The sequence below is a fragment of the Gopherus flavomarginatus genome, chromosome 1 (assembly GCF_025201925.1).
Source record: "Gopherus flavomarginatus isolate rGopFla2 chromosome 1, rGopFla2.mat.asm, whole genome shotgun sequence".
In the NCBI taxonomy this organism is placed as follows: Eukaryota; Metazoa; Chordata; order Testudines; family Testudinidae; genus Gopherus; species Gopherus flavomarginatus.
The window spans coordinates 202,791,439-202,818,739 of record NC_066617.1 but is presented as its reverse complement, the minus strand read 5'-3'; the positions used below and the strand labels follow the sequence as shown (position 1 = coordinate 202,818,739).

The window sequence follows — 27,301 nt, the reverse complement described above, 5'->3', positions numbered from 1 at the left end:
TCAGTTATGAAGACACGGAGAGAATTCAGCCATTTTATCAACTGAGTTTCCAACTATGACTACAACACTTTACCATAATTAATCCAACAATAGGTTGTCTTATTTCTGTGAAGCTACATAGTGACAGGACTAGATTGATCTCTATTGGAAATGAACTTTTAGAACTAGTGTAATATGGACTTTTAGTATGAAAAAAATTGAATTTAAAAAGATAGAGCTAAGTAAACTGTGTATTTTAGTATCCAAAGTATGATCAAACACATGCCAATATGCTGAAACTGCCAATAGGCTGAAACTACTTGTCTTTAAAAGTGCAGACCTAATACAGTTATAATTCTTTGGGAATATTACATGTTGTTACAGGGTTAAAATTTTATCACAGATCATAAGTGTACGTGGCACTGGGCATTGTGCAGGAAACATGTAAAGTGGGCTTGGTAGAAAAGAACTTATCTGGGGCAAAGGAACTAGGGAAGAGACTGTACTAGGCAGTCTGCTGTTCACCTAGGTGGAGGCAAGATATATGCTTCTGGCACTATCACTGTGTGAGGCATTCTAGGGAAAGAGTAAGAAGGACTGAAGCAGTGGCAGTAAAGCGAAGGGTCCCTGAGCCAGCCTACCTGTGAGAGGCAGGTGGTAATACAGTCATTAAAACTAGATCAAGGGCCAGTAAGCAAACCCTATAATGCCAGTTGTTGATGGAAATGTATGCGGAGTTAGTAGGGGATAGTGCCTGTTGACATCCCAGAGATGGCAGACTACACACCCCAAGTGTGCCACTGAGCCCAACTGAGCATTTTAGCCAGGCCCTGAAAACACATATAGAAGCTCTTGGTCCACAGCCACTGTCCCTACAGAAAGGGGAAGAGGCTTCCTGAGTTCTTTATCCCCCTTCTCTTCCTAGTGTATCCATCTAGATATAGGGCAAACCCATCTAAGCTTTTTACTGTTTACCCTCCTAGACTTTAAGGTCAGAAAGTCCTGCATATAAAGAGAGTTTTGTTCATTTTTGTATACCGTGTTATTTCCCCCCCCATTACACCTCTAATAACTTACAAACTTGAGTTTCCATTTTTACAGACTCTTTCATGTACTAAGAATTTATCATTTAAAAAAAGAATGTTTTTCTGTATGAAGTACCCTATTGAAACAACAACTTCTACACATATGGACACAACAATACCAAAACTAAGACTCAGCCACATAAAGTAATGGCCGTCATCTACACTTAGGGTGACCAGACAGCAAGTGTGAAAAATCAGGACGGGGGGGGAGGGAGGCAATAGGAGCCTATATAAGAAAAGGACCCAAAAAATCAGGACTGTCCCTATAAAATCGGGACATCTACACTATTCAAACATGGCTCATGGGCTCATCTCTCTGTTGCGATCCACAGTGTTCTACCCTCCAAGTGCAAGATCTAAAAGCTGATAATGAACAGTAGTTGCTGTAAAACATCTCAGCATCTATTCAAATCCACAGACCTACCAGTCTCAATTGCTATTTCAAGAGTATGGTAAATTACCAGTTCCCTCTGATAATCTAGTTATTGTTGGTTTACCAAGAGCTGTTCAGTGACCCACTGAAGTTCCATGCAGCAAGATGCTTTTCCTCCAACCGTCAATAATTAGACTCAACCCAGATTCCATTAACCTACCATTTTTACTCACACCAAGTAGCACACTATTCTGCTAGCAGTCCCATTAAAATCAACAGGCTACTCAGGGTAATTAAATTGGGTATTAAACTGTGTCCAATTCTGCAAACCCTTAATACAGTTGCCAGTAACAGTCCCTGGAGGAAAAAACTTCAAAGTCTCATCTTTTGTGCATTCCTGCAATTTGAGGTTTCTCTGCTAAAGCATAAAAAGTTGTTTTGCATTTCCACATATGTATTAAAAAAAGCCCAGCTGAACATAATTAAGTTGCCCACCACATTCACTTACTTCCCCATGTGGAATCCTTCATACTATTCTTTTCCTAACAGATGAAGTTAGAAAGAAAGAGTTCTGTGCTAAATATAGACTCTTATTTGTTGCTTCCACTTCCCTCTTCCAAAATAGCGATTTAAAACTAATAGCCCTAGTACACGTTTGTTAACATTTAACGGACTGCACTGCATCCAGCTTGGCGATAGAGTTGCTAGATGTTTCCTTCAGGGGTATTTAATTTTTTTTTAAATCCAGTTGAAGCATATTCAAGTTTCACTTTGCTAATTCTTGGGCAGATCTCTTTTCCAAGCGATAGCATTCATCTGGAGCTTGCTCCTTAAGGAGAAGCTAACCCTACTCATGTACACAGCAAAAACGTTAAGAGAAATTTGGAATAGGGTGGGAGCGAATTTGTTTTGGTCCACATTTACTAGAAAATTCAGGAAGAGTATCCATCCCTCCCCCAGTAGGATCATAAACTAAAGTTTGCAAAGTTAAACAGAGTAACATCTCAGGCTTGCTTGCACCTATCCCTCAAAAATAAAATATCAATCTTCCACCATACCAGTGTTTAAACTGGATAGAAAAAAAGTAGTTAAAATCTGTGACTAAGTAGGTTTGGTTTCTAATCTTATGGAGAAGAGTAGAAGGCGGCTGCAGAGTGACAGCATGTTCCAAAATAATACATGAGGAGTTAAGTGCATTCAAAATGCTGTCTTTTTGTTAAGTATAAATGAAGTGTGGAATTTAAAGCACCACACTTTTTTTTATACAAAGTTTTAAAAAAGTGAAAAGCTGCAAGCAAAATTAAGCAGCAACATGTTGGTCAAGTTAGTATGAGTATGATACAGAGGATAAACTGTATATGGGTATCTAAGTTTAGATTGACAGCCTTGATAATGCCAATTCTACACTTAATTTTTTTTTCCATTTCAGTATTGGACTGAGCACCCCTAATGTTCTTCCTTAAAAACAGCCACCTCTCCTCTCTCTCTGTGTGTGTGTGTCTGTCTGTCTCTGTACACACACACCCCTTGCAGCACTGCACTAAAAACCACATTCTTCCTTATTTAAACAGAGATAATATAATACACATCTCAAATGATCTTTAAATTAGCTGACAGGTTGAGTTTACAATATAGCGTAAACAATGCCTGAGATGCAAGTTGGGTATATTTTTTAAATATTCTCCAGAGAGACTTGTATCAGCTACTGTATGTTTAACCATACCCTTAAAGCTTCACCATTCACAAAGAGAAATAGACAAACATGAATATTCCAAGTGAACAGACACAGAACAGTCCAATATTTAGTAATAGTTTAACTTTTGGAGTCTCTTCCAACATTTGTAAACAGAGAGTCTCTTCTTCTGTATCTTGGATGGCTCTTTCATTCATGTTTCTACCTCTAAAGCCACAGAACCAATCTATGAATTTCCAGTGTTTCTCTCTATTATCAGTCTCTTCCTCACACTTTTTCTCACCCATGAGAGAGACCTGTCCATTGGAATAACAATCAACTGGTGTCTCAACTTCAGAGTGACTTACAGAAATCACTGGGTTGCTGTCTTCTCTGCAAGTAACTAGAAGATTTATATCCTCAGGCTTAATATTTTTAATATTTTCTTCAGATTTGCCATTTGGCAGGATATGATTGGCATTTTCATTACATTTCAAGATGGTTTTTTCTTGTACCTTATATGGATCCCCTTTTGAAGCATTCTCTTTTACAGACCTGATTTTTAGAGACCAGAAAGTAGTTGTTCGAATCTGTTCCTTTGTTGGTGGTGGTGTAAAGAGGCTTACTGTAATAGTCACAATTCCAGTGATCCAAAACAGAGCAGTAGCAATATACATATAGTGGATATTTTTGATGAAGCCTGGCCTAGTATCAGGCTGGTTACACTCTGGGGCACGATAAATAAATGCCAATATCAGCCTTGTAGATCCAAGAACAAACCCAACCATTCCACCATAGAATGCCCCTTGTTCATTGCAACGCTTCCAAAATATACCCAACAGAAACACAGCAGCCACTGGTGGAGTCAAATAATCTGCTACCTCTTGTATATAGAGATACATCTGGCCTCCTTGCATTTCCACGATTATTGGAACCCAAGCAATGCTTATAATTACCATGAAAGCAACAAACACTCTTCCTACAATCATTAGTTCTCTAGATGGGGCACTCTTACGTATGAGTTTGTAGACATCAAGTGTAAATATAGTGCTGGCACTGTTAAATATAGAGTCCAAGTCACTCATTAGTGCAGCAATCATTACAGCCATCATGAGTCCCCGCAGACCAACTGGTACAAGTTTCATCACCAAACGTGGATAGGCAATGTTAGAGCATCCAGCTCTGCTTCCACAGACTTGCATGCAGTGTTCGGGATTGATACAGGCAATGTCATCTGCAAACAGTATACGTGAAATCATCCCTGGGATAACTATAATAAACATAGGCAACAGCTTTAAAAAACCTGCCATTAGTGTGGATCCTTTGGCATGAGCAATATTTTTTGCAGCTAAAACCCTCTGAACTATGACTTGGTCTGCACACCAATACCATACAGAAGCTGGGGTCTGTCCAAACAGAAATCCAGGCCAGGGAACATCTTCGTCAGTTGGCTCACGCAACATTTTAAGAGCATCAGGCTTTGGGTGGACATGACAAGAGTTGGTATTGGAAAGATTGTAGGTCAACAAGATAGACGTAATATTTGGTGTTGCCAACATATACCTTCTTTTAACTTCTTCAAACCCACCAACCTCCATCATACTTATGATCATGAGTGTGAGGGCACCAATAATCATAAGCAGAGCTTGAAGAGTGTCCGTGTAGATGACAGCCACAAGACCTCCAGTCACAGTCAACAAAGCAGTCATTCCAATAAGCAAGATAACTGACAAATAAAGGTTCCAACCTAGAGATTCTTGAATAAAGAGTGCACCTGAATACAAGTCAACAGAAAGTTTGGTGAAGATATAAAGAATCAAAGACAACGCTGCAAAATATATTTGAATTCTATGTCCTCCAAAACGTTTGGACAAGTATTCAGGCATGGTATATACTGCTGACCGTATGTAGACTGGGATGAAGACCCATCCTAAAAGCTGTAAAAGCATTAAGGCGTTGAACTCCCATGCACCTACTGCAAATCCACTTGCTGCTCCAGATCCTGCGAGCCCAATGAAATGTTCACTCCCAATATTGCTCACAAATAAGGATGCACCAATAGCTACCCATGTCATAGAACGGCCTGCCAAGAAGTAGCCACTTACGGTGCTTCGATTGTATTTCCACATGGCAAAAAAGCCTATACACAGTACAAGTACAAAGTACAGTGTCACAATGGCAATGTCTGCTGTTTCCAAAGAAGCCCTCATTTTTATAAACAAAATGACTTGCGACTGCCGATGTCCAATTTTCACCCCCTAAGAAGTCTTTAGAGTAATATGTGAACCAGTTTACATTTATCAATACTGCAGATCAAATTCTTTGTCCCTTGGTTTGCTGTCTTGATGGTGGTGGTGGTTGTAGTACACTTTGAGAAGACAGATTTATTTTCTCCGCTTCTTAAATGGAAATTTGAGAACTTAGCGCGCACTTTTAATCGATTTTCCACAAGATCATCAGCATTAACTCTGTTGATGTAGGAGAAATTCTTAGCTGCAGCTAAGTCTAGTGAGGCCTACTGTACCAACCCTGCAAGGCAGCAAAGACAAAAGACAAAGGTTGAATTAGAGAACGATTTCACTCAAATTTATGAGAAAGATTTGACGTCTATCAAAACAAATGGTTCAACGCAAGTCTTTTCCTCCTTTAAATTGTATTTGTGCAAGACAGAACACAGAATTCATTACTTAAACTCAGTAGTGCCCTTTATAATTAAGCTGAAAATCTGGACATGGTACATGTGTCTCAGTGGACACAGCAAATACAAGAGCATAAAGATTAAATCACCCCAAAAACAAATAAACGTCAAATATCCCCAACACAACAAAATGCATTCTCAGTAGGGATTTCCATTTCCCCACCCGCCACACTCCCCAAATCCTCAAAGGATTAAAGTTTATTTTAAAAGACATTAAAATAAGCCCTTCCACTTTTGTGTGAGCATAGGAAGACATTTTACATTATGAAAAAGTTTACTTGGATAGTCCTTTTTTGAATTTCCCCAGGATTCCACCATAAACAGCCTAGGTTCTCTCTTGCTAGCTCCTGAAGTGATGTCACAATTCTGTGTTTGAGATGCCATCCTGTTGCTATGACTAATAAAAATGAAGTCATAACAAAGCCACAAATATCAAATAATGCTAAGTGTATGACTAACTATAAAACTGACATTCTACAAGTTTTAGAACAACTTCGTGTGATGTGCACAGCACAATCACTGTGCTGTTTTTAAGTGGAAAAAGGTTTCGGGAAATTGCAGCGGGGCGGGGTGGGGTGAAGAGGGCAGACTTTTGTTTACACTAATAGGGGGAAAAAAAAAAAAACCAAGACCTAAACACATCTGGATGGCATTTCTGTGTGTCTGTCTGTAACATGATAGCTTTTGAAGACCATGTCCAATGATTTCTAAAATTTCAGGTAACATTCTAGGTATCAATGGGAAGAAACCTATTGATTTTTGTGATCAATCAGAAAACTAGAAAAAGCCTGATGTCTACAGTGTCCATTTGGGGCTGCAAGTAGAGAGCATTACGAGGTCAGAGGTAACTCAGACAGTCATTGCTCAATATTGTCAGTTCATTTGCATACATGAATCCTATTGGACGAAGTGAGTCAGCAAATGAAGCTGCAGATCAGGACTGAGATGCTTTGACAGTTAGGAGGATCAGGACTAGAACAGCAGGGACTGCTTCAGATCAGAAGATAGAGCAACTGAACAGGGATGAGGCTAGATATTTGCACCATTACTCCCTCCAAACTATGCCTGGCTCAAATAGGACCTTTGCCTAGTCCAGTGTTTCCCTACACGAGCGGCATCCCAAGTTTGGGAAAGTCCCTGGCGGGCCAGGCCGGGCTGGTTGGTTTACCTGCCCTGTCCGCAGATTTGGCCAATCTCGGCTCCCACTGGCTGCAGTTTGCTGCTCCAGGCCAATGGGAGCTGCTGGAGGCCATGGCCAGTACTTCCCTCAGCCCACACTGCTTCCAGCAGCTCCCATTGGCCTGGAGCAGCAAACCGCGGCCAGTGGGAGCCGCGATCAGCCAAACCTGCGGATGGGGCAGGTAAACAAACCGGCCCGGCCTGCCAGGGGCTTTCCCTACACAAGCAGCGTCCCAAGTTTGGAAAACACTGGCCTAGGCAAAACCATTTTACTTCATCTAAACCAGGGGAGAGGTGACCAAGGCAAACAGCATGGTTAGGTTCAGTGGAGAGAGTCCTACCAGTTCAGGGATAGAGACCAAGTTCCTGCCCTGCCCTCCACCTGCCAGTTCAGCTTACAAACACAATGAAGTGTGTAGCCTTCTAGTTGTTTTTGTGATTCAGTGCACACTGCTTCTTGTAGTTCTGTGGTTTAATTGGAATGAGTTGACTTCAATTCGGGGGGGGGGGGGATACATCTTGTTTACATTAATAGTTTTGATAGTTAGAAAACCCAACAGAAACTACAGAAAAATCATCTCAAAATATGCCAAATTTACTTTCAGAATTTGCTATTTGATGGTTTCCACCAGCCAGAGAAGTTTCAATTTACTCTTCACCTCCCCCCCTCCTTTTTTTTAAAAAAAATTAAAATAAATAAAGTTGGTTTTGGTTGAGAGCTCAGTGGCTTGCACACTAGCCTGCTAAACCCAGGGTTGCGAGTTCAATCCTTGAGGGGGCCATTTAGAGATCTGGGGCAAAAATCTGTCTGGGATTGGTCCTGCTTTGAGCAGAGTGTTGGACTAGATGACCTCCTGAGGTCCCTTCCAACCCTGATAATCTATGATTCTATGCAGCTTGACAAAAGCACCTCACCACTTCTACCATCAGCACTGATTTTCATAATTCATTTTTGTCCACCATCACTTTTTAGTTATTTAAAATTAAATTAACATTGTGGTTTTATAAAGACACAGGAAGCATAGGAATTCAGCTAAAAATAAAAGCTATTTTCAAGTCAAAATTGTTTCCATAGTCTTTAGTGATTAATCTGCAACTGTTCTCTTTTACTAGTTTTCACTTTATGTAGGAGAGGCAGAAATGAACATTCCTGATTTAGGTTTTTGGTGAAAAGGAAGCTCCATGCAAGGTTGTAGTTGACACCTGTAGAAGTCATACCAATCTGGACTAAAAATATTGTCTCATTGGTGTTTGCATCTCTATCACAAATGCTTTAAAATAAACAGATGTTGGACAATGTTAATATATAGAGATAGACAGCTGAGATATAGTTCTACATGGTTGTCCTAAACTGATCTTTTGTTTCTAGGAGCCAGTAGGCCTGTGATCTACTCTGACCCTTTGAACGCTGGTTATTCTTTCTGCCATGGAAGGAGATACATTAATGAAAATCCACTCCACAGTTAAGATAAGGATGTGTTTTGTGCCTAACGCAAGGATTCAGTCTATGTTTATTGTTAAGATTGGAAGGATTAGATTTATCTGTAAATGTCAATTTCACTACATACATGCAAACCAACTAAGTATTGCCATCACTAATTGCTTATCTGTAATTTTCAGTTAAGTCAGGAAAATGCTGCTTGAGAAGTTAGATTTAAAGATATTTACTTTGTATATTTTGACAGGTGATGTTCATAATTTGTGTTTTGGAAGTTATAAAACTAACTTTTTGAATCTCAACATCTACGGTCATCATTTAATTACTGTCCAAACCTGTCCCTATCTATTTTCTGCATATTTACTGTGTGACTAGCAAGTCCTTCCTCCCTCCAAACAAAGCATTTACTGAGTGCAGAATGAGTTTTCTGAGAATTTACAAGTGAGTTGACTGAGTTAAAAGCAAACTAAGAAATTTAGTACTCAAACCTGTTTTGTCCCAAATGATTTTACCACAAGAAATCAAGTTTTACCTAGGATTAAAAATTCATTGTGATCTTCAAATTTAGCACACGTACAAGAAGTTAGGTTGCAACCAAGTGTATTAATTACTGTTTTAGCCAATTATAAAATAGAGGGGGCCAGATATACAACTCAGGTTACTCTTAAGTATGGCCATCTGATTTAGTTACCTTTGATGTCAATCACCTTCCCTCTCTAGTTAATTTGGATCCTTCAATTCTGTGGGCTGAAGATAGTCAATGGCACAAAGGAGCTGTGTGTGTCAAGAGTTCTCACTCACAGATTATTTGGCCTTCAATTATCATTGCATTAGCCCCAAATGTCATTACACTATAATTTAAAAAAAAAAAAACAAAAAAAAAAAACAAAAAAAAAACAAAAAAAAAAAAACAACACTCTTATAGTTGCATTCTGTGGAAATTTTGGGCCAGATTCACCACTACACCCTGTAAAAATAATTTAATTGGCCAATGTGTTCCATATGCTTTAGACTGCTCTGAAATGACAAAGCTGCCAGAGCATACCAACAAATCTGGCCTTAAAACAAAAGTGGTTTTAAAAGGTTCATATTACATATTTACAACTCAAACTATCACAGGGTAGGCAGCATTCTTTGGGTTTCTTGTTTAGCATTCATATGTGAAATTAATTTAAAAACAAAAAACAAGATTCCCATATAAAACTATGTTAAGATGGAGTTAAGGCTGAGAGTATGGATGAGTACCTTAAATGGTTAAAAAGATGTAAACTCTTTTGCTGTTTCAGGAAACTATTACAGGTAACCATGCAGCTTATTTACTGTGCGAATGTGCACTTCTCACTAATGCAGATGTGTTAACAAGAAAAAAAGGTTCCACTTCAGTCTCAACCATTTTTGCATATTTGAATGAACTGGCCCTTTTATAAGCAGAACGCTGCACAAAAAATAAAGTATTTCAGAACCAACGAAGATACTCAGTTTCTATATGAGAATATTTATATTCAAGAATGATAAGAGACTATGGAAGTGTGATACAAAACAGACTGAGCACTCGACTAATCAATTTATCAGGATCATGAGTCTCAGACCACAGATCTGTTTTTAAATTCTTCATGGAAGAATTTAATTTACACTCATCCACAAAAGGCACTGCAGATTAACTTGTCTATTCTGTGGTTTAATTTATTCCTAAACAAGACAGTACACTGTAAATGTTTCTAAACTGCATGAAGCTTCTGGGTGTGAATGTAATACATTACTTAGCTGCAAGTGCTTCTTTCATTATTTTTAAATGTCAAAGGTAATTACATTACAACTTTAATACCAAGATTTCATATTTTAAGAAAAAAGTATACAAACACAACTGTTCCCAGATGCATAATTCCTCTTAACCCAATGTAAGTAATAACTATAAAAAGGTGAGCCAAGAAAAGAGTAAAGTTTTAGTTCCTTGTCCTTCTATCTTATTGAAAAAAAGTTTTGGACCTAAACTGGTGACACCTACACTAAGTGATCGACAGCAGTAATCAGATACCAGTAGTGAAATCAGATGAGCTGTAACAGTATACAAAAAGGCAGCTAGCGTGTATATTGCAGCGAACAGTCCAACCAGGATTATAATCCTTATAAAGAGTATTTGCCCTTTAATAAATTGTCGTGTCTCAATTGAGACACTGTCACTGGACATGTATTTATTTTGGTTACAATGTTAAGAACTTCTTGAGAACTTGCCACCTATAGACAGGGCCAAATCATGCTTTAAATAGCTGCTTTTGCAACTTTCAAACCTGGTTTGCGGTGTTCAGCCTGGTAAACCTTTGAGGGAAATTTGCTGGGAAAAGATCAGAGGAACAAAAAGGAAAAGGGAAGAATTTACAGGGTTATGCTGGAATTAAGTTCCATAAGAAGCTGGTATAAGAAGTTACTCTGAACTGCTGTAGTGACGTATGCCTACACAGCAAAGAAAAACCTGCTGCTGGTTCATTGTAGCGTATACTTCTGGGCTCAGGCTGGAACCCTGGCTCTGGGACCAGGAAGTCTATAACAGCAGTGAAACAGCCTTGCAGTCCAAGCCACATGAGCCCAAGTCGGCTGGTACGAGGCAGCTGCAGCCTTTTCTTTGTGGTGTAGACATGCAACAAATCTGTATTGAAGGTATTTTCACTGACTACTGAAACTTTTCCACCTTCCTGATTAAAGGGGGACTCGAACAGCTGCATGGGGAGACTATCAAGTCATGAGAATAGTGTTTGTGGCACTGACAAAACCAGCAGCAAGTCAAAACTGGTGCCAAGAATAGTGAATTTCAGCCCTGGCTACTTTCTAATTGGGCCATATCACAAGAACAAGAAAGTATTTCCTTTGTGTCGTAACATTTGAGATTTCTGTGCAAATATTAGTACCACTCAGACTGCCTTTTTTTTTTTTTTTTTTTTTTTTAATATATTAGCTAAAGGCAAATTCTCAAAAAGGATACAAGATACAGTAGAATAGATTCAGGGTAGGATTTATACAGCACACAGAGGAAGAAATAAAATAAGGCAGGAATCAGCAACCTTAGGCACGCAGCCCACCAGGTTAAGACCCCTGGCGGGCTGGTTTGTGTACCAGCCGCGTCTGTGTGTTCAGCTGATCGCAGCTCCCACAGGCCACGGTTTGCCACTCCCGGCCAATGGGGGTTGCTGGAAGCAGCAGCCAGCACATCCCTCGGCCTGTGCCACTTCCTGCAGCCCTCATTGGCCTGGAGCGGCAAACCACGGTAAGTGGGAGCCGCAATCAGCCAAACCTGTGGACACGGCAGGTAAACAAACTGACCTGGCCCGCCAGGGGGCTTACCCTGGTGGGCTGTGTGCCACAGGTTGCCGATCCCTGTTATAAGAAAATACATTTGTTATTAGAATGGGGAAATGGTCATACATCTAAGACCTATGTTTCTCAGATGTTCATATGGATGATCCAGCAACCATTTAACACTTTAAAGTCTGGAATGTTACTGGTAAGACAACTACAGTTTATGGCACAACTTATGTAGGATTAATGTAAAACTCTGATGCTGTGTTGGTACATTAAATGCGGTTACCAGCTGACACCAAGATTACATTTAAAATTCTTATTACAGAAAAAAACAAACAGCTATTTTGAAGTTTTAATCGGGCCCCTCAAAAAAAAAAAAAAAAAAAAGACTATATAGAAATTCAGGCCTTACTCACACTTCTTTAAAAGTGCTCAGTCACAACTGAAATTCAGAACTGTTGGGTCACTCTTTTAAAAGGAAGCTTTCCCAGCATGATTATCTGACAGATGGCCCTTTACATAATCTGGAGAGGGGAAAGAGACCCACAGCTGCAGCTGCTTCCCCATCTCCTTTCCTTCCAGCTAGTAAGCATTCCTGCTATGTTTTCCTTGTCTCTTATCACAAATGATATAGTCTATCCTGGCAACTCTCATTAAGAGGAAGAGATTATGTCCAAAATATTCTCTTCAACCCCCACCTCCCTCCAAAATGATCTCTTTTCAAAATAAAAATTATTTCAGGGGCAGATAAGTCACAGGTTACCAAAACTATGCATTCATTAGCAAGTTACTGGACACATCTGTGCATAGCCTTGTGGGGTTAAGAAGTATTTGTCTGGAAATGACATTTAACCTTTGCCCACCCCTTAGGTAGTCTCACAGAAGGTATGCCTTAACTGCCTCCTATAAATCTGCTACCACAGAGAAACGGATCATTAACACCAAGTTCAATACCTACATGGCTGAAAACCTTTCCGAAGTATTAATGCTCCCAATTCCAGGAAAAGGAGATGCCAAACCTAGTAGTTGGAATCTGAGTACATATTAGCAGTTAATCCACTTTTTGCCTATTGAAGTGACCCTGATAACTTTATTATACTAGAACCTTCCTATGCTATTCAAGTTACGCACCAAGTTCTTCTGATGCTGCAGTAATACATTCTTTTTTTCTTTCAGAGTATTTTTGAATGAGAATCTGGACAAGTGAAACACCTCTATGGATCAGACTGATTTTCTGATAAGCTACACACAACTGTCTTTATGGGGTAATATACTGCATTTTGTCCAAATCCAGTACAGCATAGCAATTTTAAGTATACATTGTTGTAGACCAACTTATGAGTTCTGTCTATGCAACAGAAGCAAATGTAGTAACTGGAGCTATATGGCCCAATGAAACTGAAGGATAAAGTTACTCAAAGCATTGTTGCTGGGTCTAACATGTGTCTCCCTTAACATTTAAAAAAAAAAAAAAAAGCAGTTTACAATAAAGACTTTCCTACCCATCAGGTCTGCAAATATCAGCATAGTCCTAAAAGAATCAAGTTGTGTTTTTTCCCCTAGCTCGTTATCAGCTCTGTTGATGCACAAACTAGAATAGAATCTGCTCACTCTCTCATAACTGTGTTGACTCTGCAATGCAGGAGTAAAAATAAGATATGGTGTAATAAGTATAGGAATCAGAACTGTTGAGTAAAAGTGCTTTAATAGTCACTTTTCAGAACATAACTACATTTCAGACCCCCAAATTTCAATTATATTTTACCATAGCAGCATGTAACCTGAATGGTCTGCTATACTGATGTGTGCCCAATTAACATTAGGAGTTCAACAAGCATACTCAGAGGATAATAGGCCTGACAAGTGTAAGCTATGGAGAAATTGGAACACCCCGTAAATATACCACAAATGTCAGGCTTTAGCAGGCTTGGGGAAAAAGAGGGGGCCACAGTCAGGGACTTGCCACTCTTTCCAAACACAGCTCTCTGCTGACCCCACAGATATTTTACGGTATGCAACCATGGCTGGCACAAGACAACTATGAAGAACTAAGACAACAGCAGTGCAGCTCCTGCTGGATCTGTGCTACAGGCAAGAGCCAAGAAAGTACAGAAGAGCAACCCTGTTATGTAACTGCCTCCACTTTCCTTCCCCATGAGTCCCCAGGATTAGATGCTGCATCTTCACCACTCTCCATGTTCCCCAAACACCTCACATCTGAGGAAACAGGTTCAGGCCCCCATTTGTTCATTAAAACAAGAGATATTTGCTTAAGAACAAAAAGCTTTTATAAGTTACACATAAACATGGGAACCTAGACCTACCGCAGTAATGTCAGTTACCAAACAACATAAAGAGTCTGTTCACATGATTTAATAAAAATAAGATTAAAGTTTTCATACTTTGTTGCCTGAAGTTAAAGTACCCAAACAAGAGTGACTTAATTTTCATAGGTACTGAGCATCCTCTGCATTCCCTGAAAGTGCTCAGCACCTCTGAAAATTAAACCACTTTTTTGGCAACCAAATTTTGAAAAATGTTTCCCCGGTCACTAGCAGAATTAACGATGGCCCAAAGTGGACACTGACCAGCTGGAATCTTATGGTGATCAAGTGACTGGAAGGAAAAGAAAAAAAAAAGTCAGTTGTGTACAGCTAATTACTAACAGCTAAGTGTCCGTATTATTAGTGATCCCTCCACAGCTGCCAAAGCCAGCGCCTACATAAACTCAAGTACTAAGAAAAAGCAAGCTTTCACTGCACTGCTGGAAAAAACTAGAAGGAATATGGGCAAAGTGAGGTGCCTGATCTGTGGGATCTGAGGAGACCCAGACAAGAGCCTCCAAAGTAGTATAAACAGAGGGTTGACAAGGAAAGGGAGCAACATATTTTAACAAGTTTTCAGGTTAATATGGTAAAACTCAGGGAGCCATGACTGGCTGAAACCACCCTGCCAACTAAGCCAGTAGAACCATCAACTGACATCTTTGTTGGCAGTTGCAGCAGAGAGGCAGAGTGAATGAGCTGTCCCCTGACTCCTAGAGATTGCCTCTCCACATCAAGGCCGAGCCATGCTGGCAAGCAGATTGAAGCAGCTTGCACTGCCTGCAACACATGTACAGAGAAGTTTTAAAAAATTAACAGGAGGAGGGGGTTAAAAAAAAATATACCCCACACACATGAAGGAAATATAGCAGCAGGTACTAACCCAAACTACTTATTTACTAGATAGAATCCCTGAACTACATGATCTTAGTGCATGCAAGACAGAGCCCATGATCATATTAGAGAGCCTGTGGATGAAGACAGACATTATTGCACCACAGTAATACCGTCATTATTTAAATTAATTGTTTTCTTAGGAGAAATACTTAATGTGCACTGCATTCCAAAGGTCTTCTGCTGATGAATCAGAGCAATAGCTAGAGTTACAAATAGAGCAGATATTTATGATGTGGATTTCTCCACAGAGCTCTACCAATACCAGCAAGTTCTATTCTGGGACTTCTCTTGTACAAGGGACTGATTATGACAGCCTCTGTAGACTTTTTCTAAACGTCCAATGAGAATTAGTATGAAGTCAAACTTTCATTTGTAACCCAAGCCAAAATTTGAAGCCAGGACTCCAGCAATGAAAGGCCAGAGTATTAATTAAGTGTTCCAACTAGTATCCTATTTTCCTATAATCAAAAACTGATTCCAACACTTCTATTTTTCAACCCATTTTCCATGCCTTTAGAACTCCATCACTACTCTAGGTCATAGTACTCTCACCCTTTCGTGATAAGACTGTAGGGCAAGAGCTTAAAAAAATTGTACCAAAAGACAGTCCCCTAAATCCATACTTAGATGCCCAAATATGTAGAGCAGATTTCAAAAGAGCTTGGTGGGGGGAGATGGGGAGACAGAGGGAGAAAGATGTTTGGGATCCAGTATTGTTTGTTCAAAAACAGTTCTCTGGGTCCATAATCAGGGCTGCAATAATTTCTGAACATTAATAAGTTCAAACCATGTGGGTAATCAGAAATGAAGGGAGGCATAAAGCAACTCTAAATGTCGTGCCCTTTCTGCAGGTTTGAGCTGTGCTCATCTTACCAAGCCCTCTCAAGCAGCAGCTTATGAAACTGACATGAGGCCACAAATATTGCACTGAAAAATGTACGGTCCTTTTAAAGTGACATTTCAGTAATGTTGCAGACTTCATCAACTTTTATGTAGGGATATTAAACAAGTATATATATCATGGTCTGAGTACATAACTTGAAATTGTTGTGGAGTTGAACTCCACAACAGTGAGAAACCATGGAAACTCAAGAGTCAAGGCTATTCATGTAAACTCTGCCCCATAAAGATATCATGCAACCTTACCTTCTTTCAACAAAGGATATTGAAGATGAGCATGAAACATTGGTTTTATAATTTGCCTCATACATATCGCCAGCACTAAGTGAGCTGCTGTGTCATATCACAAGTTCTTTTCACATACATGCTCTAATTCCATGCAGATTTATAGATGACACATTAGGGCCATTTAAAACTACATTAGGTGCAATGCTAAGGTGTGCTGAAGACATGTTCTGTGTACCGTGCCCCTCCCCCCTTGTAACCCTTCCAATCTGGCAGGCCATAGGAGGTTGCAGAGAAAGAGCTGGGGGGCAGGGCAGAAAAAACAAAAAACCCCAAGATTCTGCTAGCCACCCATCACCCCATGGAGGAGAGTCCTGATGCTGCTGGCCTTCTATGGTTCACAGAGACCAAGTCCCATTCCTAAAAATCCTTGCAGATCCTCAGGATCCAGGCTCTTCTCCCTGATGAATGGACAACTTCCTAATGTCCAAAGGACTGGAGGTCTTACTTTTGTTTGCAGGAAAGGAGAAACACAGGTGGCATGAGACTGGGAACCGGACAGAAAAACTCCCTCCACCCAAAGCCCTTTGGGAAGGGAGAAGGGTGAGTGACAAGGAGCGATTAACTCTTTTGCTACTCCCCAAGCACCATGCAGTGGGGGAAGTGATGGCAGAAGGACCCCAGAGAGTAAAGGATCCCTTCTCTTACTCACCTTCCTCCTCAAGCCCACTCAGAAGCTCCCCCGTGAGTGAAAACCCCCTTCCCTTAACTTCTTATGAGCTCCAGCCAGCCTGTGGTCTCTCTTTTTTCAGGTCAACAGGGCAAGGATTGCAGGCCCTGATGAGCATGAAAAGCCCCTTTGGTCTCAGGAGATAAGGCAGCAGGGGTGTACCCAAAGAACCTAGGCTTGAGAGTGGGGCTAATTGGCTTTACATGGTTTACTGAGTGCTTTCTTTGAACGCCTTAAGGTCCACCTCTTGTGGATTTTAGAAGGGGCCCCAAATGAAAATTTACCTTAAATATGGCACAGCAGTCACGCCCTAGTAAATACCTCAATTTAACTGAAAGGTCATTATATAGGAATTTATTGTACACAGTGTAGTCATAGCGATGTCCATCCAGGATATCAGAGAGACAAGGTGGGGATGGGGTAAAATCTCTTTTATTGGACCAATTTCTGTTGGTGAGAGACACAAGCTTTCACGCTACAGAGTTCTTGTCCTGAAGAAGAGCTTTGTGTAGCCCTAAAGCTTGCTTCTCTCACCAACAGAAGTTGGTCCAATAGAAGATTTACTCCACCCTGACCTTGTCTCTTGGATTTATTGTATGTTTACCATTAAAACTTTTTAAAAGAGTAATTATGTTTAAGTCCATTAAGTATGTTCTCATCCCTTGTCCTAGAATGAGAACTACTACGGGTTTATGGAAAACTAGAGCCTGTAAAGTTAACTTGATATTTTTTTATGACATTACAAAATTGGTTACTAACCACTATTAGTGGTTACATAACATGCTTTGAAGTGGTTTACAGTAGTCTCTCAGAGCTGCACCATTTTGATTAAAAATACTAGAAAGATATAAAAATTAACATAGCACAGTGTGTTCACCTGCCCCATCCGCAGGTCCGGCTGATCACGGCTCCCACTGGCCACAGAGCGCTGCTTCAGGCCAATGGGGGCTGCTGGAAGTGGCACAGGCCGAGGGATTCCAGCGGCTCCCATTGGCCCAGGGCAGCGATCCGCGGCCAGTGGGAGTTGCAATCGGCTGGACCTGCGGACAGGCAGGTAAACACACCAGCCCGGTCCGCCAGGGGCTTCCCATGCATAAGCGGCGACACCTGTTTGAGAAACCCTGCCTTACAAGATCAGGAATTTCCACAACACTTCAAATATGAAATATTGTATCTTAGTGAAGGGTTAATAAGCATCAACTCATGTCCTACTGTACACGTTATGCTAGTGTCTGTAATTTGAAGAAAGTTTATTTAACCAATACATCAAAGGCACTTGTCCTTAGTTAGGATTAAGCCGATAGTAAATTTTAATTATTAAATCCTGAATACTTAATTTAAGTAGACTGGCTATTCAAATTGAAGAGAGCTAAACTATTTTCTGAAACAATAAAATCCTCTGCATCCATCCCTCCAACGCATAACCCACACTTTGGTAAATCAACTTTTAAAAAGAAAATGGATTATTTTTATATGGGCCTGAGAAACTTTAGATATTTCAGTCCAGAAGGTGTACTCGTAGAAAGTTTATTTACATACAAGGCTTGCAATAGAAAGTGCTTCCACAAGAATAGTTACAGCAGGAGACAGAGCTCTCACAGGGAGCTGGACCCAGACTCTTCTCTTGTAGGCATGAGTACTTAATGACTATACATCTCACACTCAAAGAAGTGCATCATGTATTTAGTGCCTAATTTTTTCATGGTAAACTCTTCATGCAGTCTATGAGCCTAGTGAGAGACAGGGACAGGAAGAGGAATCTACCTGTAAATTACTCCAGCAGGCAAAAAGGAAGAAAAGAGAATTTTGTCTGATCTTATTAAACTGTGAGGTGCTGATATAATCACTAAGGTCTCACAAACATTTATAGATTGAAAAATAAATACAAGCAATGCTAACCAGTAGGAAAGAAAAAGCAGAGGATTAAAAAAAATCTGCTTCTTAACCTCTTCCTTTTTGTTTTTCTTCCCAGGAAGAAGTATCAAAAGTTCAGTTGTATAAAGATCAAGTTGTCAGGCAGCACTTTTGTCCATAGCCTGGGCTTCCCTAAGATAGCTGAATGTTCTCCACAGCAGGCAGAGAATTTACTGAAACATGGCAACCTGCTTGGATGGCAAACAACACATGTTGAAAAAAAGTTAGCAGGAGAACAAAGTCAAACTCAGAAGCAAGGGCAGCCTTAGAGAATCACAAGATATCTGTGAAATTATTTGCTGAAACAGGAGAATTATATAAGAAAAAAATTAATTGATATTGCATGATCCATGCAATTGGTTACAAAACTGAGTTCATCCAAAACCCCTGAATATAGTCTTCTCTTGAAGGGAACTAATAAAATATTTAACGTGAAAGTAGATTGCTGATTCAGTTAGAAGAAAACTAACTGTAGGATTTATTGAAGAGAGGTACACCAATGCACAAGTCAAGCTGCAGCAAGAGGCAATGCCACACAAGGAATTGGAGTATAGGTCCCACGTCTGTCCTATGCTTCCAGGCTGGCAGCATTTCCTGAAGGAATGTCTCATTGCCCCCTACAGGTCAATCTGAGGAACAGCATTAGAGCAAGACAAAACCATTTCCAAGCCCTCACTGACTAGAAGGTTCATCATCCCAACTGGGAGAATAGGCAGGAAGTTTCCTGAAGAGTTCCCCTTTCCCCATAAAAGCAGCAAAGAGTCCTGTGGCACCTTATAGACTCTTTGCTGCTTTTACAGATCCAGACTAACACGGCTACCCCTCTGACACCTTTCCCCATACATTCCCTTGAAACTGACTTAAAATGTCACTATCCTCTCCTTCTGAAGGCTCGCCTTTGCTACAATGCCTATAACGCGGGCTGGGCGGGGGAAGGATGGTCAGATTAACTGCTAATTCTTTCTATTTACAATAAAAAATATATATTGTATGAGGTTTATTGTGTACCACTACCTTCCCCTTTCATGTCACTTGTAAGCCTGGGGCTCTAAACTTTTCAAGGCAGAAAGTACATCTCCATACAGTTGTGCTGCAGCTTTTATAGGGAGCACTCTATCCTTATTGTGGCCTTTCATTTAGAGGAAGATTTTCAAAAGCAGAAGTGGCAGTTAAGCACCATACTCCCATTCAAAGCCTCTGTGTCTTTGAAAGATCTCTTCCATACATATTAAATAAACTGGACAAAATGAGTACCCCAGCTGGAGACAGTGACGGAACCAAAGTCTCACACCCTATTTCTTGGACCGCAGTTGCAAAGATGTCTCAAATATAGAAATAATATTTAAACTTCTTCTAGAAAGTCATCACTAGGGTTCTTGGTTTTATCAGGAAATACTAAATAGTGTCAAATTCAAACCTAGTTTATTCAGGACCCAGTTGTGTGTATGGACTTGAATGATTTAATAAATATATTGGTCAATGCAATTCATTACAGGATTTCAGACTATTAGCCCAAACTGAATTTTCTTGCTTTGGTGTGTTTACGTCACAGCCTCAGTAATAGTTTGTGCACTTGAGAATCTTTAAAATACAAAAAGGTTTTAAATCAGCATGCTGTGGAGGGAGAGATCTTATGGGGCTCATTAAAACAATCTACTTCTTGAGATTCAGCACCACCACTTTAGGGAAGCTCCAACAGTCAGCACAGAATTGCCCTTTAAAGGTTTTAGCTGCACAGAAAGTCAAACAGCAGCATGATATTTGTAGATAGCAAGTTAGTTAGTTTACCAATTAAAATGAGACTTAAGATGAACTCCAGATTTTAGAATCATCATACAAGGAGTAGGTTAGAAAAACATGAGTTTCTATACCAAGCTTAATTTCACCAGAACTACAGAGCAGTTAACTCAAATAATTTTAGTCTGCAGAAATGCCTTAAACAAAGATCATTTGTTAAGAAAGTACATACTGGAGAGTCAAACTTTAAGAGATTATTTTAATTGTTACCATAATGTTTTACTGTAAGTGTATAAATGCAGATAGGAGGCATTCTGTCACTATAAGCACATCTCTGCTTCACGATGTTCTAACTCCAGGAATGTTTGTGAGGCTCTTCGAAGCCACAGTACTCCTAGTCATGCTTGCATTATAATTTTTTGTTTGTAAGTCACTGTGTTGTCAGATTTGTGATACCTTCCCTCTCAATTCAAATACAGAAAGTTTGCAATGTATAATGTAACTGCCATACCTCACTTTTTTTTTAAAAAATCTAACATAGAAGTTACATGTAAAACGAATGGAAATGTACTAGTGTTTAGCACAAGATAACATGCTCGAACAACAGAAAGAAAGATGGAATTAAATTAACAGCAGAAAATTAAATGTTTCAGCACTATTACAAATATATAAAAATAGTTAAAGATGGAAAGTTAGCAAGAACACATTAACAGCATGTAATTTGTAGGATTAAGACTTAAAAGGGTACCTACACTAATAGAAAAGCTGCTACATTTAGACACAAGCATTGTGCAAGGACCCTAAGCAGTAAGCTTTATAGCAGTGGATAAAGATGGGTTGTGTATGTAGCTTAGCATGAGGGGCAGGAAAAAGGAATACCAAATATTCACCTTACACTAAGTGTGTTTCAAAGTCCTGCCTACATTAGGGAAATTAAGAGAAAGAAAAAAAAAAAAAAAAAAAAGAGCCATACATACACAGCTGCCAATTCTGATTTGGCTCCCTGTGCAAATGTATGAGCAATTTTTTATTTATTTATTTATTTTTAAAACACAGATCATCTAACCCCATTCCTAGGCACTCAAAACCATGGCAGGATTGGGCAAGCCATTACACCATTATTATCAAAGGAGCTCAACTGGCATTAGCAACAGTGGAAACCACCTGAAAAATTTCCCTAGCATGAACAGGGTCAGAAGGTCACAATGCTGGCTCTCTCTCTCTTGCACAAAAAGGTAATGCTGTATCTTACAAGCGTGAAATCATGATTTCACTCTTCCCTGTAGGCCTTTGTAAGGAGAGATAGCACCTAGCAGCAACTGCTGTAACTATCCTAGCACTTACTACTGTGCTTAATTTGGGCCAGGGCTAGGCTTGACATCAGTTATGGAAGTAAAATAAACTGCTTGAACCCTGGCACCTCTCTGATTACAAATTAAGCACTGACATGTTATAAGCCACCATGCGTGTGGAGAAGAGCCACAGTGGAACCAGTGCTGAGTCTAGGGTTGCTAACCCTCCAGGACTGTCCTGGAGTGTCCAGGAATTAAAGATCAATCTTTCATTAATGATAATGTCATGTGATGAAACCTCCAGGAATTCAGCCAACCAAAGTTGGCAACCCTAGTGGAGCCAGATCACAGGGCAAGGGCAGGAAAGGGCACAGGGCAGAGAGGAAGTTCTTTCACAAGCCAGTTGGGCACATCACACTTCCTCTCCGCACTCACCCAGCTGAGCTGCCCAAGCCCGAGGGCTTCAGGCACCGGCACAACTGGTTTTCCCCCTTTTTCCCCTTGCAGCCCTGGGCAGGCGACGACACCTGCGAGCCCGGCCCTATGGCACGCACGTGCGCGCTCAGCCCGGGGGCGGCGGCACTGCCCAGAGGCGGGAGGCCGCAGGGACGAGCGGGGACGCGGGACAGGGGCCCCGGGCGCTAAGGCGCCGGCGGGCGGGCCTGGCACATGCGCCCAGCACCGGGCTGGCGAGAGAGCCACGCGGGGCAGGCAGGGGCTGGGGCCGGGTCCCCCCCGCACTCACCCTCTGCATGGCTTTCAGGATCAAAGCCAGCTCATAGCGGGGCATCCTGCCGGCGGCGCAAAGATGGGGGCAGAAAGGGGGGCGCGGCCCGCGGCTGCTGGACGGCGGCGGGGCTGGGGCTGCTCCGGCGCGGCGCTGCTGGGTCCCAGGCTGCAGAAGCGGGAGGCGGGAGAGTGTCGCTGCTTAAAGGGCGCCGCCGCCAGCTGCGCAGGCTCCTCAGCACCGCCCCCCGCAGGCCTCGGAGCCAGGCACCGCCCCCCAAGTCCGCCCCTCGCCCCCGGCCGGGCTAGACGCGCCCCCCTCCGACCCGCAGCCCCGCTCTGTCCGCGGCTGCGCGGGGCTGGCACCCGGCGGGGGTCGCAGCTCCGAAGCTTGCGCGGGGGTGGAGCTCCGAGTCGCGTGTGTGAGGCGCCAGCCCCGCCCCCTCCTGCGGCGGCTCCCGCGCTGCAGCGCCGGCTGCTGCAGGGAGTGGAAGTTTCCACTCTGCCCGCCCCCACCAGGCAGGCACAGCTACACACCCCGCTCGGGGAGCGCACGGGGCAGCCGAGCCAACACGTGACACACGAGCACAGAGCCCCTCCCGTCAGTGACACCCGGCCTCACAGATAGCCGCGGGGGCAGCTGGCCTGCCAGGATGTTCCAGAAACGTCGGCATAGACCCACCCTGCCCCACACCAGGCAACAAGCATCAGAGATCCCACATACGTACACTAGGGCCAATGACTCCCTGCGCCGTAGAGACCCACTGCCACTGTTACACACCCACCTGTCTCGTGTTCCAAACCCCTCGGCCTCTACACACACACCTACCTCATGGAAAGGGCAAACACCAGTGCCGGAGAGCCCTGAGACAGTCAAAGGCAACTGCATCTGTATTCCCCCCCTCCATAGTCCACTAAGCACATCCACTCTAGGCTCCTGGCTTCTTATCATTACTTGGAGGAAAAGACCTGCGTCTCTCCACCTCCTGACCAGGATTTTTCTAGGCTACACACTTCGCTACAAACAGGCCAGCCTCTGCATGTTACTTTCTCTCCAAACGTTATGAACAGTGTAATTGCCCATAGTTACAATTTACCACTGAGCATTTTAAAGGCCATGAACCCACAGCTGGGTTTTCCCTAAGGTTACACGTTCATAGTTCTCTCTGCTTCAGAGTCAGAACCCAAACTGGACAGATTACCCTGTTTCCTTACACAGATCAAGCCTTTGTCCTCCAGCCTCCAGGAACAGCAGAGAATTACCTTCTCAGAGCAGAGCTTCAAAAGGCTGGGTTTTTGCATAACCAGAGGTGGGGAATTTTCATTACCTCCCTCCCCCAGGTATTTCCCAGGAACTCCATTTCACCTCAGCTGCTAGAAGAGGACCTCATCCTCCCTGATTGAACTAATTTCCTTATCGCCAGACTGATTCTGGCCTGCCTATTTATACCTGCCTCTGGAAATTTCCATTACCTGCATCTGATGAAGTGGGTATTCACCCACAAAAAACTTATGCTCCAATACATGTTAGTCTATAAGGTGCCACAGGACTCTTTGCTGCTTTTACAGATCCAGACTAACACGGCTACCCCTCTGATATTTCACACTGAAGTGTCCAAAAAAATCCATTCTTGTCTGGCACAATTTCAGTATAGTCCTTTGAACTCCCAGCCCTCACCTCACATCTCTGCCACTAGAGCGGTAACAATCCCAACCCAGAACAATACATAAACTTTGCATTTAATACAATAAGATTTTCCAAGGATATTTCAGGAAATTGCTATATCTGTCACATGCCCCTCCCCCCATACACATCAGGGCAGTGATACAGTCTGCCAATAGCACCATTGCCACGCATACATGCCAGTAGTTCAAAAACATCAATACACATCCCTGTGCCCCACCAAAAAGAGACTCTTACACCCACAACTACCCATGCAAGATACACGCACAACTTGCCCTGTGATCCAGAGAAGCATTCACCCATTCCTAGGCTAGGACTATAACAGCGTTTAAAAGAGAACTGGATAAATTCATGGTAGTTAAGTCCATAAATGGCTATTAGCCAGGATGGGTAAGAAATGGTGTCCCTAGCCTCTGTTTGTCAGAGGATGGAGATGGATGGCAGGAGAGAGATCACTTGATCATTGCTTGTTAGGTTCACTCCCTCTGGGGCACCTGGCATTGGCCACTGTCAGTAGACAGATATTGGGCTAGATGAACCTTTGGTCTGAGCCAGTACGGCAGTTCTTATGTTCTTATGTTCATATTCCTGAAGTCCCTCCTACATATATGCATACAGTTTTGTGAGGTCATTCATCTACATACATACAGTCTTTATTGAGACCTCCGGCACCAGGCTCAAACACCAATGCCTGATACTCCTCAACACACACACACACACACACACACACACACACACACACACACACACCTTTAGAACCCCCATGCAAACACACCAATGTTTGAAGTCCCAGCGTGCGCAAACACCAATACATACACAAGCTTCCTAGTCACATGCCTTTAAATGAGGCATCCTATATACACTTGTGTGGGAAGCTCCTACTCCATATGCAACTTCCCTTCAGTTCCCCTGCCCCCACATCACCACCCACACACACACACACACACACACACACACACACGGATCTCACAAAACTGGGTGACTGGGCAACAAAATGACAGATGAAATTCAATGTTGATACGTGCAAAGTAGGACTGTCAATTAATCGCAGTTAACTCACGCGATTAACTCAAAAAATTAATCAATCACAATTAATCGCAGTTTTAATCACACTCTTAAATAATAGAATACCAATTGAAATTTATTAAATATTTAGATGTTTTTCAACATTTTCATATATATTGTATTCTGTATTGTAACTGAAATCAAAGTGTATATTATTTTTGATTACAAATATTTGCAAAATATCAGTGTAAAAATGATAAACAAAAGAAATAGTATTTTTCAATTCACTTCATACAAGTACTGTAGTACAATCTCTTTGTTGTGAAAGTGCAACTTACAAGTGTAGTTTTTTTTTGTTATATAACTGCACTCAAAACTTTAGAACCTACAAGTCCACTCAGTCCTACTTCTTGATCAGCCAAGAAATTAGGTTGATTTAATGTCAGTTTTTTAGAAATCGATTTGATACAGTCGACTGTGTGTGTCCCCACTTAAGACCATTAAGACCATTAAGTCAGCAGAGTGTGTCCACAGTACCAAGGCTAACATCGACTTTCGGAGCGTTGCACTGTGGGTAGCTATCCCACAGTTCCTGCAGTCTCTGCTGCCCTTTGGAATTCTGGGTTGAGTTCGCAATGCCTGCTGGGGCAAAAACATTGTTGCGAGTGGTTCTGGGTACACGTCGTCAGGGTCCCCCCTCCATGAAAGCAACAGCAAAAAATCGTTTCTTGCCTTTTTTCCTGAGTTACCTGTGCAGACGCCATACCACGGCAAGCATGGAGCCCGCTCAGCTCACTGTCACTGTATATCTCCTGGGTTCTGCTGCCAGACGCGGTACTGCAGTACTACACAGCAGCAGCACCTTGCCTTTGCAAATTAGCAAAGACTGTTAGCAGCCATATTGTACCCAGGGCCGTCCTTAGTCATAGGCAGAACAGGCAGCCGCCTAGGGCACCACTAGGTCTGGGGGCACCACTCTGCTGGGAGCCCGGACAGGTGGAAAGCAGTGGAGCATGTAAGAGCAGGGCTGCTGGGTCCTAGAGAGCCGAATGCAGCACAGTCTGAGGGAGGGGATTGGCTGCTAGGAAGTCTCTGGGAAGGGGTGGGGGAAGGAACTCACCTGTGAGTGTGACTCTTTCCCCCGGCATGAGGGCTGTAAGGGCTGGGTTTGGTGAGGTGCTGGGGGAGAGGTGGGAGGCTGGCTGCCTACCTGCTGAGGAATGACAGTGAAAGTAACTCACTTCCTCGCAGGCAGCCAGGATTGTAATGGACACACATGGCTGGGCTGGGGATAGCCAGATACCATGTGTGAAAAATCAGGACAGGGGGTTGGGGTAGGGTGCGCAGATGTCCCACTTTTATAAATTTGGGGTCTTTTTCTTATATAGGCTCCTATTCCCCCCCCCACCTCCCGTCCTGATTTTTCACACTTGCTGTCTGGTCACCCTAGGTGGGGGTATTTTGTGCCTATATAAGACAAAGCCCCATATATCGGGACTGGCCCTACAAAATCAGGACATCTGGATCTGGTAACCCTAGCTGGGAAGCGCGTCTCTCCCCTGGACTGACAGTGATCCATCTCATCCGGGGGGGAGCTGCACAGGGCAGGATGAGCTGCTGTGGCTCCATGGGTGCCCCATCCTTGAGATCAGATGCTGTGCTAACTTCACCATGGCCCGTTGGGCTGGCAGTGGTGCCCATTGGCGTGTGATCGGACCTGAGGGTTTGCTGCTGCTGTTGCCACTCTGCACCGCAATAGGTGGATTTTGGGGTCCTGCAGTTTTCCACCTATCTCCTCCTCTACTGCAGCTGTTGGACCAGCAGGCGGGGGGACGGGGGGTGAACCAAGCATGAAAGCAGTACTGTGTTGCCATTTTGATTGTCATTGAGCAAATTTGTTTGCCAAAAATGCTTGCTAACAATCCTGAATTCAATTTCAATTTTTTTTAAATCAATATCTTAGCCAAAAACTGAAAATCAGAAAATTATGTTGTTGACAATTATTTGTGACAAGTTTGGTATGGGGAAGGGAGGGGGCCAGTTTTCATCAGAGAAACAAAAAATGTTGACTGACTTTCCTATAGCCCTGTTACTGCTAAATAGAGCCCTCCAACAACTGTAATATGCTCATGTCCTTACTAGTGTACAG

General features: G+C 42.2%; 2 protein-coding genes across 6 annotated transcripts in view; both read right to left on the bottom strand.

The window, feature by feature from the left end:
• Nucleotides 1–23,780, bottom strand: part of MRPS6 (mitochondrial ribosomal protein S6) — a 68,543-nt gene extending 44,763 nt beyond the window's left edge. Inside the window, exon 1 of one of the 2 annotated variants that reach the window (XM_050929779.1) lies at nt 23,727–23,780. In XM_050929779.1, the coding sequence (XP_050785736.1) occupies nt 23,727–23,765 (39 nt within the window). In that variant the 5' untranslated portion in view covers nt 23,766–23,780. Of the gene's footprint in view, nt 1–22,482; nt 22,576–23,726 lie in introns of those variants that run through there. The other variant, XM_050929770.1, reaches the window with a different exon arrangement.
• On the bottom strand, nt 20–22,579 carry SLC5A3 (solute carrier family 5 member 3). Of its 4 annotated transcripts, none has more exons than XM_050929223.1 (2): nt 22,483–22,579; nt 20–5,638 (listed from the first exon to the last, which is right to left on the bottom strand). In XM_050929223.1, exon 2 carries the CDS (start codon nt 5,317–5,319, stop codon nt 3,178–3,180), a length of 2,142 nt encoding a protein of 713 aa, XP_050785180.1. In that variant the 5' UTR covers nt 5,320–5,638; nt 22,483–22,579; the 3' UTR covers nt 20–3,177. The 4 variants fall into 4 exon arrangements, with proteins under 4 accessions (XP_050785180.1, XP_050785193.1, XP_050785203.1 ...); XM_050929236.1 differs by lacking the exon at nt 22,483–22,579 and adding an exon at nt 21,893–22,305; XM_050929246.1 differs by lacking the exon at nt 22,483–22,579 and adding an exon at nt 13,221–13,239.
• Nucleotides 23,781–27,301: the final 3,521 nt, after the last annotated feature.